Source organism: Montipora capricornis, chromosome 2, assembly GCF_036669925.1.
Source record: "Montipora capricornis isolate CH-2021 chromosome 2, ASM3666992v2, whole genome shotgun sequence".
NCBI classification, from domain to species: Eukaryota; Metazoa; Cnidaria; class Anthozoa; order Scleractinia; family Acroporidae; genus Montipora; species Montipora capricornis.
This window is the reverse complement of record NC_090884.1, coordinates 7228087-7248628: the sequence shown is the minus strand read 5'-3', so window position 1 is coordinate 7248628 and position 20542 is coordinate 7228087. Positions and strand designations below refer to the sequence as shown.

The 20542-nt window shown below is 42.0% G+C and overlaps 1 protein-coding gene across 1 annotated transcript in view; it reads right to left on the bottom strand.

Annotated features, from left to right (window-relative positions):
* The window catches only part of LOC138033102 (uncharacterized), a 72346-nt gene that overhangs the window by 28126 nt on the left and 23678 nt on the right, over positions 1-20542 (bottom strand). Inside the window, 2 exon segments of the mRNA XM_068880866.1 lie at positions 50-9166; positions 9169-12123. Of these exon segments, the coding sequence (XP_068736967.1) occupies positions 50-9166; positions 9169-12123 (12072 nt within the window).

The following is a 20542-nucleotide window of genomic DNA, read 5'->3' as shown; positions in this document are numbered from 1 at the left end:
TGGATAAAAACGGACTAAAAAGCCAAAAATTAAATAGCAAATCAATTACCTTGAGCTGTACCAATACACCAGTTATACTCGACTACACTGCTTTCAAAATCTTGAAATCCCGTCCAGTGAGCTGCTAAGAAGCCGCGGTCGCTTTGATAATCGGCATCAATGAAGTCTCCACTAAATAGAGAAGTACTGTTCCCATCGACCACGTCACCAGAAATAGGTGGCGTCCAGTCCACCACCACTTGCCGCGACGTTAAAGTGGTCTTCAGACCAAGCATGTTTACACCAATAACAGTCACAAAAAAAGTAAGTCCTTCTCGGAGAGTAAAATTCACTTGGTCCAAATCTAGAGAACGGCTAAGTCTGTCAATTTCTTGGAACACAAGTAGATCGTCTTCATAGGGAAAACTTCCAACACCAATGAGGAAATGACTCATGCCACTTTCCGGGTCGTCTACTGACCACGTGACCACGGGGGCAGACGGAGAGGTTACGTACAAGGTTCCCTTGCCAGTCGCCGGGGCAATTTGGATTGATTTGCCGCCAGGTGGAGTGCGGTCGACAACGACACCGTCCGAGGAGGAACTAACATGTTCGCCTTGGCTGTTCTCAGCTCTCACAGTAACGTAATACTTTTTGCCATGCTCAAGAGTCAGGTTATGAAATCGATTGCCTGATAATCGTAAATGGTTTACCTCTTTGTTAGGCCATCTACACAAGTCTGTTCCAGACGGATTGGGCGGCCGATCCCAGATGCACCAATCGTATCTTGAGATATCATACACTGGGTCTTTAAAGCCATTCCAATGGGCCCAAATTGCTTTGTCATCAAGTTGAAAGTCAATGTCTAATGCGGATGTAACTGGGCCATCGCTAACCACACCAGCGATGAATTTTCCTAATACGATGAATAGTCCAGGCGAACAATCTGTTCTGTAAAGACCAGCGCCATTTGTAACTCGTACGCAAACAAAGTAAGTTTTGTTTCCAATGAAAGTTTGATTTTCTATAAGTGTGCCACCTACTGAATCACTGGTGTCCACCTCATCGTACAAGTTTCCGGCATTTTCCTTCATAACATGAGGATCAGCTCCCACGGCCCAACTAATACTCTTAACACCACTCTCGGAGTCTGTAAAGCCTGTCCATGTGACGACTAACATTGACCCTGGCACCTCGTTTTTCTTTCTGTCGTAATTCGGTGGGAAAACATATTGGGCAGAGACGACCCCAGGGTTCGGCGCTGTACGATCAATGACAACACCATTTGAAGACGTTGTGCTCGGCAAACCGGCGTTATTAATTGCCAGCAGCCTAAAGAAATAGGTTCTTCCGAGTTTCAAGGAAACATCGGTGATCTGTAAGCTGGTTTCCAAGAGTGGAACCGAAGTGAAGTTTTTGATGTCGCTCTTGTCTGGCAGAGTTCCTAGTCCCCATGCTACTGACTTTACGCCACTCTCGTCATCACGAGCTGTCCATTCAGCTTTTAACGAATCATTTTTAGGGTCAAATATTAGTTTCAGGTTGTTTATCACCGGTGGGGTGCTATCAATGAGCACACCATTTGTCCAGTTTACTGTCATAAGACCAACAGAGTTGAGCACCTCAACACCAACCGTATACATCTGACCTTCCTCGAATGTTACCGTTTGCCGGCCTCTTCCTGTTATGATTGCCGATCCAGAAGAGTTCACTCGTGTTTTCAAAGCATAAAAAGGAATAATGTACTCCTTCGTGTTCACATTCTTAACTGAAAAACGAAACCTAACTATAGGAGATTCGTGGTCAAAACAAATCCAGGAAACTATTCGTTTACTGGAGCTTGGAGCGTATTGAACAACTTGTAGATAGTTGCCTGTTCCACCCCAAATGTACGAACATATTGGCGGAGTAACATCAACCATAAAGCCAGCGGATTTCATCGTTGTCTCCAAAGAGACTCCGTTTACACCTGTAACATTTACAAAGTAAGTTTCTCCGCTCTTCAGTTTTTTTGTTGATTGTAATGTCACAGTGGTGACACTGCCGTTGAAAGAAAATGATCCATAAATGTCAGCTGAAGAAGTGGATCCATTTCTAGCCCAAAGTCTTACTCTATACTCCTGCACAGAGCTTTCTACGTCAACGAATTTAAAACTGACTGCCACATTTCTAGTCGAGCTTTGGTAGTCGCCGTGTCGCACATACGATGCATTAGGTGGCGTAGTGTCAAAAACAACACCGTCTGAAAATGTGACAGATTTCAGTCCAACTTTGTTGGTGCATCTGACCGTCGCAAAGTAGCGAAAACCCAACCGAAGATGGTATCTTATTGTGAGGGAGTTGCTGTCGACGGGCACTTTCGTAAAATTCATAACATCTGATTTCCCAGGCTGCAGGCCAAAGGCAACTTCAACTAAATAGAGAAACGTTTCTGGATCGGCACAGATCCAAGATGCTGACAGATATCCAATGGAAGTAAAATTGAGGTCATTGTCAGGATCAGCGCCATCTTGAACCGGCTTCAGAAACATGGGAGGAGAATAATCCACTATGATACCATCAGAGGAAACCATAGCACTCGGCATACCCAACACATTATAAGCAATAACTGTTGCATAATAACGTTGGCCACTAGTCAGTTGGGATACTTTAAGCTTTGAGCTTGCAGCCGTGTTTACGAGGCCAACCTCTGTAAAGTCCTGAGCGTCATTTCCACCTGGAGAGGTTCCAAATGCCAGTCGATAGGAAGCAATTTTTGTTTCTTGTTCTGCGAAATTGACCCACGAAGCACGAAGAACAGAACTTTCGATCTGTACTTCAAGATCCTCTCCTGGTCTTCCATCAGTTACGGAACCTGGCTGTGGAGGAGTGGAATCCACCACAACCCCACTGGATTGTACGAGTGCAACATTTCCTGCTCTGTCAACCACCTTAAGACAAGCGTAATATTTGTGTCCAGAAGTCAAGTTTAACCCGAACAAGACGTGATAGTCCGCGTTTGATGACACGAGTTCTTCCATTTTGACATCACAGGCAGTCGACTTCGGCTTACTAGATAAACCAAGGTAAACAGTTGCAATTCCAGAAAATTCACGAAAGCCATACCAATGAGCACGATACAGAGCAGTGTAACTTTGGTAGTTAGCATCTGTCGAGCCCCAACCATCCAAAACTATTCCGTCCTTAGGAGCCTCTGAGTCGGAAAAAAGGGGTGCAGAAGATTTGATACTGAAAAGACCGGCCTTGTTCATCGCCCAAACGGTTATGTAATAACGTCGATTGTTCTCCAAGAGCGTCGAATTGGATGCTGTCCAGTTGGCTCGTAACGAAACCACTGGTTGGCTTAACGAAATAGTTTGAAAATTCAAAACGTCGTCGGCACCATCGTAACTTCCTACACCAACTTTGTATGATGCGACCTTCGAAAGATCATCTTCAATTTCAAAATATGACTTGAAAGCTCTAAATTGAGCGTTGGAATATACTTGTGCCTCTCCAAAATGACCATGTTGAATGTAGATAATGGAGGGGGGACTGCTATCCACAATAAATGGATGTGATGAACTGCGACTAACCACTCCTGCTCTGTCCTTTGCTTCAATAACCACTGAATATACTCCATCGTTCAAGGCAATGTTGCGTCCTGAAGATCGCACCTTCCCCGCCGTTTTAAATGGCGCAACCAGATCATCAGTCCTTAAAGATGACACCGAGATACCAAAATTTGCCACACCGCTATGAATATCGTAGAAGCTATCGTTGCTACACTGGCTTTTATCAATAATTCCAGGGGCACTTCTCTCATCTACAGAACACCAATTCCATCGCGCCCACACCGCCTTAGTAATCCACTGGTACAAAACAGGGGGGCCATTCAATCCAGTAACGATGTCTCCAGTATGTGGAGGAACAAAATCTACAGTGGCACCATTGCTACTTCCATGTGTGCACATTCCAACGCCATTACAACCCATAACTGAAACAAATAAACGTTGACCACTGGTCAGGAACAGTCCTGATAGAATCGCGCTGGTTTGTGAACCGAAAGATTGGAACTTCATAATGTCCGTTAGCCCAGGTCTGGTGCCAAGAGCAACACGATACTCTACCAGACCACTCTCCTTATCAGAAAAGGCTTGCTCCCAGTGAGCGCTAAAAGTGAATCTGTCACTGGTGAAATTCTTGTCTCTTCCTTGTGCGCCGTCCTTAATGTATTGATCGGCCACTGTAGGTGGGGTTGTGTCAACCAGAATACCATCAGAGGTGATAGTTTTCTTCAAATTAGCTCCATTTATGACCTTCACTGTCACATGGTATCGTACTCTGGGTAGTATCTTTATGTCCGTGAAACTAACAAAGACCACTCCATCCTGTGTTACGTTATGTGTTAAAAATTCAATGGACGTAAACGTCCGGACATCATCTCCACTTGGATACGTTCCAACCCCCACAAGTTGTTTACGAATGTTACTTTCCCGGTCGGAACACTTCCATTTCGACTGAATATTGCTTAAATCTCTGACAAAGTCTACATCAGATAGATCTGTTTCATCCAGGACATCAAGAACATTTCCCACACAGATCGGCGGTGTATTGTCTGGAATGAAGCCATTTGTCACAACTACTGCCTGCAGCCCAGCTGCATTAGTTCCACGAAGTACAAGCCTATACGAAGTTCCTGCTTCAAGAGAAAGTCCATCCATTAGAGGCGTCTGTTGGGTGATTGGAATCCCCACAAAAGGTGTGATATCGGGCCCAGATACATTAACAACCTTCCATTCGTATTTTATAATTGGAGTCTCTAGATCTGTAAAGTGTTCAAACTTTCCACGGACACGCCTTATTGAAGGAAGGTAATGTGCATCTTCTTCCCCGGCGCCATCTTGAAAATGGCCCGGAATTGGCGGTGTTGTATCAATCAAGATTCCATCACTGCACATCACCGCCTTGAACCCAATTGAGTCCATTAAGAACAGGCGCGTGAAGTACTTGTGACCATGTTTCAAATCCAAACCAGAGACCTGAATTGATGTTGAATCTCCAATGGGAGTCATTGAGACAATGTCTGCTTCAATTTCGTCAAAAGTACATAGGGTGTTCGAGGAAACGCCCCATTTTGCGGCAACAACTTCTTGGATATTGCTCCTAAGTTGAAAATTCATACCAACAGTGGATGTATCCCACTGATAATCGGAATCTTCGGCTTTAATAATACCATCATAGACATAGCGTATCTGCGGTCCTTTCCGTCTAGCAACAACCTCGCAATTAACCGTAGGACTGTCCATTCTACGGTCATTTCTCGCCGTCACGCTGACATACACCTTTCTACCGTGCATGATTGGAAGATCTTCGACTACAAGGCTTGAGGATGGATCAATCCAGGCAGAAAAGATATCACCAGAACCCTGAATAGAGCCGATTCTCACATGATAGCTGTTAATTTTTGTATCTTCGTGAAATCCATGCCACTGGATAAAGTACTTTTTATCTGACACTTGTCTTGCTGAGCACGATCCATCCGCGGTTGGAGGTGTCCTATCCACATCCTCTTTACAGTTGGTGAACAGTGTCCTATCGATTCTTCTGGCTGACCACCACCACTCTGCGAGCGTCTTCCTGGGGCACCATCTGATCCTTATTCTGCATCCAAACAACCAGCACTTCTCGATTTGAAGGCATAATCGCAACCGATACCACAACCAAATTCGAATACGAAGAGGAGTCATGCGAAGTTTCAACATGATGCAAGCCTTCAGTGGCCACTTGTCTATCTTGATTTGCAGATCTGGTACTAAATATGTTTCCAGTATGTTTGCCTCGATGGTAATTCCAGCTTCAACGATATGCAGAGACAGGGCCGCGCCTGCATAAACGGAGACCCATGCACCTGGAATAAGGCCGAGTTTGAAAGACTTGTCAAGCAAACAAACGTGTCCATGGTAATCCACGACATAATGCCCTCCAGCCCCTGCAAAAAGTCTCACCGGGACACCAAATACTATTACAGTTTGAGAAAATTCTGGCATAAATTGCTGATATCCTCTTAATAAATTCCCTTGAAACGTCATGCAGGATCCTGGGTCTTTAATCGCCCTACGCATGCGGTTCTTCCTATGCTCTCTCTCAAGTTGATCAGAGTAAACATCGGATTCTAAAAGGAACTGATAAATGCTTCGTTTGCGGTTATGGCCACATAACATATCTCCGAAAGGAAACAGCTTTCGTGGGCGTAGGACGTAATCATTCATCACTTGGAAGAAAAGGCAGTTTTCGAGGATTCCAAATGTGGTGTTCAGAATAGGCAACCTTAGGTAAAAGAACCTGTCTTCAAAGTCACCACCCATGAGTTCTATATTCTCTCTCTCGGAATAAGTACCACTGGAGAAGGCAGCTGCAATTACTTCACTGTCAACGCTATTAACAGACTCCAAACCAGAAGGGGTTCGGACCACTCTTTGTAACGTGTCTTCTCCTGTTTCGTCACTGGTCAGAACGTGAAACTCAAGTTTACATTGAAACCCAGCAACCATCGCGCACTTTGATATGCAGGCGAATTCATCACCGAGTTGTCTCACAATCGCCATGCCTTGAGCATTCTTTCCAATGCGAATCACTCTATCGGGTGCAAGACCAATCGATACTAGATCCCCATTTGTAGAGAGTTTATAACCGTAAGCCCTTTCACCTTCCCCGTTTGTTACCCACAAGACATTGCTTGGCTCGTCATATGAAACGGAAGTTGCTTTGCCTTCTACAGACACGGTATTTGAAATTCCAACCCAAGAAGGTGTCTGCGTTGCGAAAGTGTTTGTTATCCTAGATTTCCTAACTGAATGGATATTATTTGATTCACTGTCACTAATCCAAACGTAATCCCGAGCAACAGCGACACCACCAATCTTCACTGCAAATGGAGCACCTTGGCTTCCAAGCTGAATTATCTTCTTGACACCAGACGCAAAGTTAGTCACTACGAGCAGTGATGCTCTGCCTTTGTTGCTTGAAACACCGTGCATCCCAAGAACTACTTCTTTATCAGAAAGCTTAGATATCCCCTCTACTTTATAGTCATCAAAGAGTCCTGATGTTAGCCAGCGTCCGCTCTTTGGCATGGACGACAGATCATCAAGATGTGGAAACTTCCAAGTAAAGATGATATCCAAATAAAGGGATGATGATCGTCTAATCGATCTCAGACAGACTTCTTCAGAGCAGTAAGGTATCTCATGCCAAGGCTTGTATTTCGTCAGGTCAAGGCCACGCTGGCGCAGCTGAAGCTTATTTAGGAAGTCAGTAACTTTATCCAAGAATCCATTAACTTTAGAGACAATGTCGATGAACTTGGAAACATATTTATTAAGGAACGGTTCCACAACATCACTGAGCTCTCCAGTCTCATCGAGCAGATTGACAACAGGATCGGCAAATGATTTGGTCACGTCTTTTAGCTCATCGGCATACTGCAAAGCAGTCTGGGTAATGGCATTTAAGGCCTGTAAGGCGTGATCGATGTTCTTTGTTTTTTGCCACAGTTCATAATACAATTGAAGTTTGGTCCTCACATCCTTAAGGGTTCGATTGAGTTCTACAACGGTGTCATCGTAAACACTTTTCATGGCCTTGAAAGTATTCTCAAGCAAATCTTCCATTTTCTCTTTGATTTCTTTGGCTTGTTGGATATAATCAACTATTCTCTCTATGTGCTCTTTGCCATCCTCTATCGACCTCTTTTGAATACCGCTTCCTGCATCTTCTTCGTTGTCGTCAAGCTTGCGACCGGTGATCTTTTGAAAAACTGCCTTTACCTTTTTGACATCATCTTTGAGAGAAAAGGTTCGAGCTTGACCAATAAGAAGCTTCACAGTGTCGATGACAGCTGTAATATTGCTCACTCCTTCTTCACATGTTCCAAGCATATCAGTATATCCACTGGCTTCTTGGAAAGTACTCATGAGGAAATCAACTTTGTCTTTCAAAGCCTTTGCTTGATCTATGAAGACTTTGGAAATACAACTTCCACCCTTGACACACTTCTGTATCTTAAAATTTTTCCAGGTTTCAGGAACCATATCATAAAGAAGTTTGACTTGCTTCATGAGTTCCGTGTACTGATTAATCGTGTCTTTACCGACAAAAAGAGATCTATGTATGCAAGGCTTGAAACTACAACGGCATATTTTCTTCCCTCGATCGCAATCAGGCAGCTTTCCAACAGTTTATAATATAGGCAAGAAATTGTTTGTGCAGGGCTTCAGATCAGTTAAAATTGCAATCACTTCACGCACAATGGACTGGATGTTTCTTAGTTCTCTTTGTATCTCTGTGATCGGCTCTTTGATTCTTCGAAATTTTGAACGGGCTTTGTTGGCAAATTTATCTGCTTCAGTTCTGAAAAAGGCGTTTACCTCTTCTACGATGTTATAACTTCCAATTTTGCTCAGCGTTTCTGTGGCAATCGTTTTGAACTCATTGCAAACATCTCGTATACGTTGGTCAAAGTCATCTCCTAAATGCTGCCCCAAATCAAGCTTCTGAACTTCACTTTTGTAATTTTCAGCGCTGTCCGAAAAATTGATAAAATCATCAGCAATTTTCCTTGCTTTCTTTGCGTACTCAGGAAGATTTTTCAGTTGCTTAAGGACTTCATTGATGCGAGTAGCAATCTCTCGAACGGCTCCAAGGAACCCTTTTCCTTTTTTGGTGTTTAAGATTGACAAAAAGTCAGAGATGATTTGGGCCACACGAGATATCTTCCCTACACGAGCTGCTAGGTTTTCCTTGTACCATATTTCGACATTGGTGACTGCAGACTTCATTTGGGCTCCAACCGTTTTCATGTTTGTTGCCATAGGTCCAATGAAAGATGCCAGCTCAATGACGGCTTCACGAGCCCTGTCTTGGACATTATCGATTACGTCCGCAGAGACATTTGCCGTTTTTGTACACGCTCCAGTGACCTTTGACGCTGTTCCATGGGCAAAGTCCACGACATCGTCCGCCATGTCCTGTATATCTTTAAGTTTCCCAGTAAGCTCTTGTAGAGAACCAGCTATGATGTCCTTCACTTCCAAGCTGAAGGTATGGTCAAGTTCAGCTATTAAGCTGTCTACAAGAACTGTGAAGTTATGTAGTTCTGTCAGTGCATTTTGTGTTGAATTCTCAACAATTTGGAGTGCCTGAATCTCTTTTTTTCAACGTTGTTTCCAAATTCTTTGAATTCTTGCGAGGAGTTTAAAGCCACCTCGTACACGCTGCAAATGCGCTGTACACTCTTTCTAGCAAACTGTTCTACTGCAGGTCCCAGTTCGTGGAAGAAATCAGTAATATCACTGATGGAAGACACGTTTCTAAAATGGAAGTCAAGCAGATGGTCAAGGCCTTTTAAGAAGTCTTGTAAAATTTCTGAAGGACTCGTAGAATTCGTGTTGACACTACCCCCCAGGAGTCCTTTGAACAATTCTCTTAGATCGAAGCTATTACCAGGCAATATTTCTTGAAAGAACTTCTCAAGGTTGAAATCTGGTAGACTAAACGGTTTGAGAAAATTACTCAGCTTTTTGAAAAGAGCAAGGAAATTCTGGAAGTTAGGTGATTTCATATTTAAGTTGTTGAACCTTAAGCTTACTCTCCAATCAAAACGAAGACCGAAGTTAAAAAGGTTTCCTTGGTAAGGTGGAAAGCGGGAGTTCATATCTTCCAGTTGCATCCTGGGAAATCGGATTCCTTCAAGAAAATCCAGCAGCATGGAGATGTCCAAGAAACGATTTGCAAATCGCATCAAATTCAGACTTACTTTCTGAAAAGACTGCAGTGATAATGAAAAGCGGATGGAAAACTTGAATGAAAATTGCCGAAGGAATCCGCCAGGTATGGACACACCCAAGGAATTGAAGTATTCTCTGATTTTATCCAGGTAAAGATCTGTGGACGCCGAGCGAAGACTGTTTAACAGATGCCTTATGTTAAAGCCTCCAGGAAGATTGTTGGGCATGTACTTGGTTATGTTTCCAACAACACTGCAAATTTTGTCGAGTGCTCCTATGACTTTGTTAAAGATGTCATCCACACCAGTCAGTCTTCCTAAAGTTAGTTTAATTTTATGTGTTTTGTTTATAAGCCATTCCCAATCCTTGACTCGGTTCAGTACATCTTTGGCCAACTGGATAACTTTATTTATAAGGTTTATTGGTCGGAGTGGCTGAACTAGGTTCCGAACAAACTCAACCAGTTTGTTGACAAAGTCTTTGAATTTGTCAAAGTACAACGGTAGATACCCAGCAAGTTTGTCTTTGAATTTATTAATTTGTTCTGCAATTATGGTTGTGATGCTATCAAACTGCCTCAGCAACTCGTCTCCAGCATCCGCAATGGCATGAATTAGATCCTTGGGGAAATCGTTCTTAAAACTAGCCGCTGCCCTAAAAACCGCCTTTCCTCTAACAACATTGAAACCGAACTTGAGAATATGAGCTCGAATATTTGCGAAGTTGTCCAGATTCACCTCAAATTTTCCACCAAAGATGCCGATCCTCAGGCTAACTTGGTTCAAGAACTGTATGATTGATTCTGCTCCGAGCCATTTTCCACCAAATATCTTAACCCACCGCTTTGTACGACCAAGAGAGAACTCTCTTGGACGGAGAAAAGGGAAAAGGGCACGTTTTTGGCGATGGATGATGCCACGTTTTTTGCGAAGGTAGATTGCCTTAGGATGGTCACCATGGTTCTCCAAAAACTCGTTTATCGACGAATCCAAGGTTCCATTCTCAGAGGCAGCCGCCATGGCATGTTCCAAACCCTGAACCACTGAATCGCTGAGATGCTGGTGTCGCTCCACGAAAATATTGACAACTGCTGCTTTCACATCATTATGATCGTCAGCGTGTAGCGCGCGCATCAAGTGCTGATTAGTCAGCTCTGCTGGGAGCTTTCTCATGGCTGTAATCACCGCCGATCGGATACCAGAGTTATCGTGGTTAATATGTTCTAGGACAAGTGGAAGTCCAGAAAGATGGCCAAGATTCCCGAACGCCCAGATGTGGTCTCGCAACTGTGTCTGGTGTGCCTCACTTTCAGGATGGTAAAGACTTGATTTATTCTGGTAACTATTGTGCACCATCTGAGCAACAGAGTCGCAAAGCGATTCGTTGTATCCCGCACTTTTCGCTCTCGCAGTCAGACCACTCAACACCAGCATCGCAGTAGCTGTTACTTCATCTCCTTTTTCCTCCTTGGTCATCAGCTGAGACAGTGCATCAAAAAGCCTCATGTGGAGAGGACCTTCCGGTAAATAGAAAATTCCAATCAACAGGGCTTCATACTCTTCCTTGGTAAGAGATCTTGGATATTCTTCCGTCACCGCTTGTGCTAAGGCATTCTGCGCTTCGTACTCGCCATATCCTGCAAGTGCAGCTATATATACTGCCCAAGAGGTCAGGTTTTGATGACAGCGATCCTGAACGAGTCTCACGATCGTGTGAAAGGTACCCTCGTCATCTTTAACCATACGGTGCAACTCATTAGAACAATCACCAATATCACGTTCTTTCATGCCCTTGTCAGTAAAGCATCGCAGCACGACATAAAGAGGCCTTACTCTCTCTGTTTTCTCTCCACCCATCTTGGACCACTGTATCTTGTCAGTTTCCGTGAACAATAAACTATCACTAGTGAGTGATTGTACTGCACTAAGATTCTCTTCCTCGATGGCTGAGCGCTTGGTTCGTCCGTTTTTAGGCTTCGAACAAGATCGCAATGTTAACTTGCTGTAGCCACTCGTGGACATCTCAATATCTTGGTCTTGACGTTGAAAGCTTTCAAAATGGTCCGCTCTAGGATGACCATTGGCCGGCCTGAAAGATGCTTTTGTAGATCGGTGAACTTGTTTCACTTTTCCAGCTTCTAAATGAACGTACGTGCTGTGCTCCGACTGCACTTTGTGGTGTCCTTTTGCTGGTGTGCCATCGGCAAATTTTGTGTAGTCGCGGTTTGTCCAGGTACGGCGAATGTAAGCATGGGTATCATTGGAAGATAGGACATCGTAGTTTGCTCGAAAGATGCCAGAATCGTCGTGTTCCTGTATCTTATATGCTTTGGATTTATGAGCGTCTTTCAAGTTGAGCTGGAATGACCCTGCTATTCCTGGTTTCAAATGGGAAACAAATTAAAGAGCATGAACCCACACATTTATCTTGTGAGATAAGGGTACTTTAGAGCTTTACCAGCTCCAAAGCATAAATTTGGTTCTAAAGACGATGCGAACAATTTCAATAAAATGAAAAATAAAATGATATAAAATTATAAAATGTAAAAGAATCAGTTGAGTCCACTACATGCCAGCGTAACAATTTTCCCCCCTAGGATCTCAGTCTCTTCTTTAATTTGCAAAATTCATGTACCGCGTCCCGTTGTTTCACTAACCGTGATGAAAAATGTAATAGAACTTTAGATTCTAGGACGAGAACGACTACGATTAGGAGATTTTCTCATTGGGCAACAGTGAGCCCGCGCAAACCAGCGTCATTTTGGCGGACAAAACGCCATACCGTCGTCATTTTAGAACAAGGTTTTGCAAAAAGTGTCTTCGAGTCAAAAAAAAGTTCCCAGATGATACGAGCTTGAGTTTGTGGTTATGTGATCAATGTGAGTTTGAATTTAACCGGCGAATCATCAACAAAATCTTCGGCCGCTTTAACTCTCGGTCGACCATATTGGCCCCCTCGTTTTGCCACCATCTTGAGGAATTTTATTTGCTCTGGAGCAACTGCAGAATACCCCGCCACATCGAGTGTCTTAAGTAGCTGGCTACGTGGTACGCGGTACGCGGAAACAATTAAAGTCAAGATGGCAAAGTATCTTAAGTAGCTGGCTACGCGGTACGCGGAAAGAATTAAAGTCAAGATGGCAAAGTATCTTAAGTAGCTGGCTACGCGGTACGCGGAAAGAATTAAAGTCAAGATGGCAAAGTATCTTAAGTAGCTGGCTACGCAGTACGCGGATTCGAGAGAATTAAATTGAAGATGGCAAACTATCTTAAGTAGCTGGCTACGCGGTACGCGCGGTAAGTGGATTAGGATCGGTGAAGTGTAATTATCCGATTCAATACTTACGATTCTTCCTATTCTACGATCCCACCTTAACATCTTTCTGAATTCGCATAGATTCACATTTATCCGCGTTGAAACGAAGCTGCCATTTACGAGCCCACTCGCTGTTGAGATCTTCCTGAAGTATCTGGCAGTCTGTAATCGGGTCACTTATCTCTCTGTAGATCTATATGCATTCAGTTATGTCATTGATGTATAGGAGGAACAATAAAGGCCCAAGGATGGTCCCCTGTGGAGTTCCGGAGGTAACACACGACCAGTCACAACAAGATCCCCTAACGACTACGCGTTGTTTGCGTCCCACCAGAAAATGTCTGAGCCAGTTGAATAAAGAACCGTGAATTCCGTTACTTTTCAATTTTAAAAGCAGACGCTCACGAGGAACGATGTCAAAGGCTTTAGAAAGATCAAGAAAGACGACAACAGTAGATATGGATAAATTTCGAGAGTTCGCCCAATCATTAAAGGTTGATAATAATTGAGTTGCAGTGGATCTTCCTCTCAAAAAGCCGAATTGGTTGCTGTTGATAAGGTCAATTTCACGCCAGAACTTAATCATCCTATCAAAGACAATTTTTTAATCTATTTTACAAGCAATTGAAGTAAGGGAAAATGGACGGTAATTTTCTCTCGAAGATTTAGAACGTTTCTTATGTAGAGGTTTGATATCTGCATGTTTCCATTCATCAGGTAGAAGGCCAACAGAGAACGATTTGTTTACCATATACGTCAACGAGGGTGCTAACTCTGGTGCACACGATTTTAAAATGCAGGGAGAGATATGGTCAGGCCCAGGGGACTTGTTGGGCTTGAGTTTTAAAAGGTGTCGTTTGACCTCATTAACAGAACAATCAACGTTCGCAAGCTTCTTGTCAAAAATACAATCCTGTGTTGGAAAATTTAAATAATCTTCGGTGGTAAACACTGAGGAAATATACGAGTTCATACTTTCAGCAATACTGGAGTCGTCCGTCAGAACAGATCCATCTACCTTCAGAGAGATAAGGTTATTAGTACCTCTTCTTTTGGACTTGACAAAATTCCAGAAAGGTTTCGGGTTGTCGTTTTCCTGCAGATCAAGATCTAGTTTCTTTATATACGACCACCGAGCTGTGTTACAAAGTTTCTTGACAGAATTATTGAGTTGCCGATATTTTTCCCAAATAGCAGTTGTGTTACTTGTGCGCGCTCTATTATACAATGATTTCTTCTTTTTGCACAAAACAATGAGTTTCTTGGTAATCCAGGGGGCGTTGAATCTCCTTCTATTCTTGCGTTTGGGAATACACTCATCGACTGCTGTAAATAACAGATCTTTCCAGCAAGCCCAATTATCATAAAGGTGCAGGTCTTGACATTAGAAACTTCTATAGCATTCTAGAACTGTTCTATTTAAAAGAGCCAGGGATCGTTTGATATTTTAGAACTTTAGAGATTTTAGAGATTTTAGAACTCCCAAAAGACCTTACATATTCTAGAGCTTTAGAAATCTTTGACTCATAACATGGACCATGGATATTCTAGAACTGTAGAACGTTTAGAGATTTTAGAAGCGCCAAAGCCCCTCAGTCTTTTTAAAATAACTCTAAAATAGAAGATAGCTATAGATGACCTGATAATATCAAACGATCCCTTTGGGGCTTCTAAAATCTCTAAACGTTCTACAGTTCTAGAATATTCATGGTCCATGTTGTGAGTCTAAGATTTCTAAAGCTCTACAATATGTAAGGTCTTTTGGGGGTTCTAAAATCTCTAAAATCTCTCAAGTTCTAGAATATCAAACGAACCCTAGCTCTTCTAACTAGTCTCGTTCTTTCATTCAAATTTGAGCTTTCATGTTACGGTTCCGTTAATCACACTCTTTACGAGATACTGTGATGAATATAGCACTCGTTTACTGATTAAGCCTAAGCGCTCGTTTCAGTGATTAGGCCTAAGCACTCTTTTACAATTTTAGCTTTCATTTTACGGTTAGGTTAACTACACTTTTTTCCGAGGTCGTGTGAAGAATATAGCACTCGTTTACTGATTAAGCCTAAGCGCTCGTTTAAGTGATTAGGATTTTAGCTTTCATTTTACGGTTCGGTTAACTACACTTTTTACCGAGATCGTGTGAGGAATATAGCACTAGTTTACTGATGAAGCCTAACTAGTTTCGTTCTTTCATTAAAATTTTAACTTTCCTGTTACGGTTCGGTTAATCACACTCTTTACGAGATAGTGTTATGAATATAGCACTCGTTTACTGATTTAAAGGCCGTTTACACTACAGAAAAATTTGGGTCCGGACCCGTCAAAAAAGCGGTACGGACCCATAACTTTTGTAAAGAAACACTGGAGTTTCTACAGGACCATAGGCCTTTAAGCCTAAGCGCTCTTTTCAGTGATTAGGCCTAAGCAATCTTTTAAAATTTTATCTTTCATTTTACGGTTCGGTTAACCCCAAAGGGATCATTTTTTTCTATAGATTTCTAGACTTCCGAGACATACCCAGTTTTTGTTTTCAACAACGTACAAAACAAATTATTCAGGTGGCGAAAACGCGCCAATTTGAAGTGATCATTTGATTTTAGAACTTTAGAACTTTTAGCGATTTTAGAAGCCCCAAAGTGTTCGTTGGATATTCTAGAACTTTAGAGATTTTAGAACCCCAAGAGACCTTACATATTCTAGAGCTTTAGAAATTTTAGACTCGCAACATGGACCATAGCTATTCTAGAACTTTAGAACTTTTAGAGATTTTAGAAACCCCAAAGGAATCGTTTGATATTCTAGAACTTTAAAGATTTTAGAGATTTGAGAACCACTCAAAGACCTTACATATCCTAGAGCTTTAGAAATTTTAGACTCTCAACATGAACCATAGATATTCTAGAACTTCAGAACTTTTAGAGATTTTAGAAGCCCCAAAGGGATCGTTTCATATTCTAAAACGTTAGAGATTGTAGAGATTTTAGAACCCCTCAAAGACCTTACATATTCTAGAGCTTTAGAAATTTTAGACTCGCAACATGGACCATAGATATTCTAGAACTTTAGAACTTTTAGAGATTTTAGAAGCCCTCTACCGTTCTAGCATTCTACATCGCGTGTTGATTTTAGAGGTTCTTGAACCTTTTAGCTACAGATTTCTAGACTTAGAGACATGCCCTCAGTCTTTTTTAAAAAACTCTAAAATAGAAGGTAACTATAGACGAATTCTATCTTCTAATGACAATATCTGCACCTTTAAGAAGAAGGCACAATGCCATGGAATGCCATGGAATGTAGGATAACAGTGATCTTAGGTGATCTCAGTCGGCTTTACCATAGCAGTACAACAGCTTCTGTGATTTGCGCTTGACGTAAGGTGTACCAGATAACAAGAAAGAGATAGAGTTATGATCTGAAAGGGGTTCTCCGATAAACAAATGGTTTACCAGGTCGGGCGAAGTAGTGAGAACCAAATCTAGGATGTTCGAGTCTCTGGTAGGTGCATTTATTAATTGTGTCAGGAAATTGTCTTGGACAATGTCCATCATGAGCGTGTAAATATCAGATTGCCGCAAAACTCTATCATTCAACCAATTAATCTCCGCAAGATTAAAATCGCCAAGAAGAATCAGCTCGTTCTTCAAGAACTTTCGTAGAACAGCTTGCAAGTCTTCTAAAGGCCTAGGATCTGTATTGGGTGGTCGATAAAAAACTCCCAAAGTGACTTTGCATTTGTATGAGAATAGAAGATAATCGAAAATGAACTCTGGGTCGTTCTGTGGAGTGTCACGGGGAACCGCTTTGATGTGGTCTCGCGTAGCAATCAATACCTCGGCCCCATGGCGTTCATTGAGCTTTCGGTCCCGTCTAAAAACCGAGTAGTTGCTAGGAAAGATTTCACCATCAGGAATTGAGCTGTCCAGATGAATTTCAGTTAAAGCACTTATATCAGAGCCCAGAGCGGCGATGGCTAAATCTAGTTTGCTTGATTTGTTGACAATGCTTCGTGCATTACCGTAAAAGGTTTGAAGACAAGTGGAATTTTGCTGTTCTGTAGAATTGTGATGTTCGGAACCATTTGGACCATGATTCTGGTTCACGTCGCCGCTCAACTAGACATGAATAATTTGGTAACTAGCAACAGAGTTAGGGTAATTCGGCTGATTCTTGACGAAGAAAAATCTTTACGAAGGATTGGTGAAACAATATGGCGCCTAGCCCAAGACGCTGTGATGGAGTTTAAGTTCGTTGAAGCTGCAGAATTCTCTCGTAGAACCAGGTCGAAATCGTCAGCTAAACGCGGGAACATTTGGGTTGGCCCAGATAAATCGTTATTCCACGATATAGAAGAAGAAGACTCAGGATAAAACATAGAAAACCGGAGCGTCGAAATGAGTGACCTACCGCCATGCCGACCACCATGCCCATGCCACATATAATCACTGTAGAGCTCTTCTAACTAGAACAGTTCTAGAATTCTATAGAACATTTAAATGTCAAGACCTGCACCTTTATGCTTCTCAAGGTCTCGGTAAAAAGTGTAGTTAACCGAGCCATAAAATGAAAGCTAAAATTTCAAACGAGTGCTTACTAGGCTTAATCACTGAAACGAGTGATTAGGCTTAATCAGTAAACGAGTGCTATATTCTTCACACGGTCTCGGTAAAAAGTGTGGTTGACCGAACTGTAAATTGAAAGCTAAAAATTTAAAAGATTGCTTAGGCCTAATCACTGAAACAAACGCTTAGGCCATCACACGATCGTGTTAAAAAGCGTAGTTTAAGCGAACCGTGAAAGGAAATTTGTAAAGAGTTCTTAGGCCTAATTTCTGAAACGAACGTTTATAGTTAATCAGGAAACGAGTGCTATATTCTTCACATGATCTTGTTAAAAAGTCTAGTTAACCGAACCGTAAAATGAAAGCTAAAATTTTAAAAGAGTGCTTAGGCCTAATCACTGAAACGAATGCTATATTCAGCACAAGATCTCGTTAATGACCACTGCGTAGCCGCGCAGCCGCGCAGTCGCGCAGCCGCTTCTTTCCTTACTACCATATTCTAGGGGGAGGGGTATTGAACTTAGAGAATAGGAATAATCGTAGAATCGGAAGAGTGGTATAATCGGGAAAATCGGAGAATGGAAAAGTTGTGCGGATCAATGAGTCGAAAATAGGGAAACGAAAATATCATCGTGGACACGTTGTTGAAGTCCAATGGGTTTTCGGAGGTATTGAGCAAGATTCCAGGAAATGCTTTACTGACTATTTTATTTGACCGTTAAAATTGCTTTATATTTTGTAATTGGTTTTTGAAAGGGATGGCGGCAACAGACTTCATAGTGATCCATAGTAGAGTTATCTCTCCATAGAATTGATGTATTTAATCATGTAACCAACATAAAATTTGTAAATATGAAATTAAAACTGGAAATTGGAAAAGGATGATTATGAAAGAAGTTCGTGCCGTCAATAAATCCGATGAAGTGCTTTTATGATATCAACCTTTAGAACGAGAAACAGACAATTCTCCGTATGCGTCTTGCTTGTGAGGCTGAAGGTTTTCACGTTGTTAATACTGGTGACGCTCTTCCGAGTCCACAGTACCACAGTCTCTTGTCTGTCAAATTACTTAAGCTTTGACGCTTTAAGAACGAGTAATGTAACGGCGTACCGCGTAGCAAGCACATATAGCATTGCCGCGCCTTTTTGAAATTTAGTTCATTTGGAATTTAGTTCAAGTGGCGGGGTATTCTACAGTATTGTGCATTCCCATTTCTGAGTACCGCATACCGCGTATAGCCGGCTTCGTGGAATATAGTTCGGGTGGCTGGGTATTCTGCAGTTAAGCCTTTGCTCTTACATTACCGAAGTCTGAGGAGAAAATTGCAATAGCAGTGGATTTGAAAGCCGTATTTTGACCTAGGCTCCAACTGGAAAATCAGTGAAGTTGCCAAACTCAGGCGGTAGAAAACGACACAATCTCCTTTCTCCAGTTTCTCGAACACTTTTCGTTGTCGAAGTCTTGGATGTTTCCTACCTTAAAAGCACTGTAAACCTCGAACCTGCGGGGTCAAAGTTTACCTTCGTAGCCAAAAAATATAATTATGCCAGACCGATTTGTGAAGGCGAGTTTCTGATTGGCGGAGATTGACAATGGCTCACCTCAGTCCAGCCTTGTTTCGGGAGTGAGCGCTGGCTCATTTCCCGAAACAGCGGCTTGTAATCGAGCCTATTATGACCCCTGACTAGGTAATTTTACCACCAAGCCTCGAATTCGAAAATCAAAATTGTAAATTAAAAAACAACAACAAAAAATAACAAGGCCCCTATAAGGGCGTATCCGTGGGATGCACAAACATTTAATACAAATTGTCCAGTTGTCGAGAATTACAATTACAGGTAAATCTCGATGAACGAACGAACGAACGAACAAACGAAAGAATGAATGAATAAATGAATAAATGAACGAATGAAGGAGTGAATGAAGGGATAAACAATAATGATAATGAATAAGTCAATAAATAAGCAAAAAATAAATAAATAAACAGATAAACAAACAAGATGTTTGCGGAAGCAGTCTGCTAGTTTTCTCCCCACTGACACAGCACACGCAACAATACGGAATTTAAAGTGCGTATTACCTCAACACACTTTTCCACTTTATTTATTCTCCGAAATTGTCCCAAATACATCGTATTGTTTTCAGAACTTTTAATTTTTATTACTGGGTTGCCGTATGGCAATCCCAGTCGGAAAATGGGTAGATTTTCCCCTTTATTTTTATTTGCCTTGTCGGTAAAAGTCTTGCCTGTCACTCCCCTGGTAAGTGGTGTCTTTGTGCATAGAGCATTCTGCGTGTATTTTCTTTGGATCGAGAGGGTGGTGGAAATGCGTAGATTTCTTTGGTGGACACAGTGGAATCATTAACTTAACCTGCAATGGCGTCGAAAGTCATGTAACGCGAATGGCGTTTTAGTGGATCCTTAAACAAAATATACCCTTATGGAGCTCAATAATGGAAAGTCAGTTGGATAAACTAGGCAGGCGATGAAAAACAAACACCTGGAATCTTAAAAGCGACGAGTAATGGACTTCGACAACAATCTATCGCCCGTCGAGCCGAAATCAAAGTGAGCTGTATTTCTAATATTTTACCAAGTGTGCTGTTATGTAGAACACTGAAACCAAATGGAAAATTCTCTGGTAACTTATGGGTTCAACAGAGACAGAGAACAAATCGAACACCTTAAGTGGATCTGTGATCAACTCTGCACAGTCTTCAGGTAAAGAAAATAATTGGAAATGTGACAGCCAAGAATTATTTGAAGAAAGCTTGTCGTGTATTTTGCGCTTCATTATTGAAGGAAAAGGTTGTTCATGTAAACGGTTTGATCCTGAAATTTAGTTTGTTGCAATATTGCGCATATTTGACACAATTGAGTTTCTTCTCTTCACCCACGTAATGAAATAGGAGGGGTTTTTG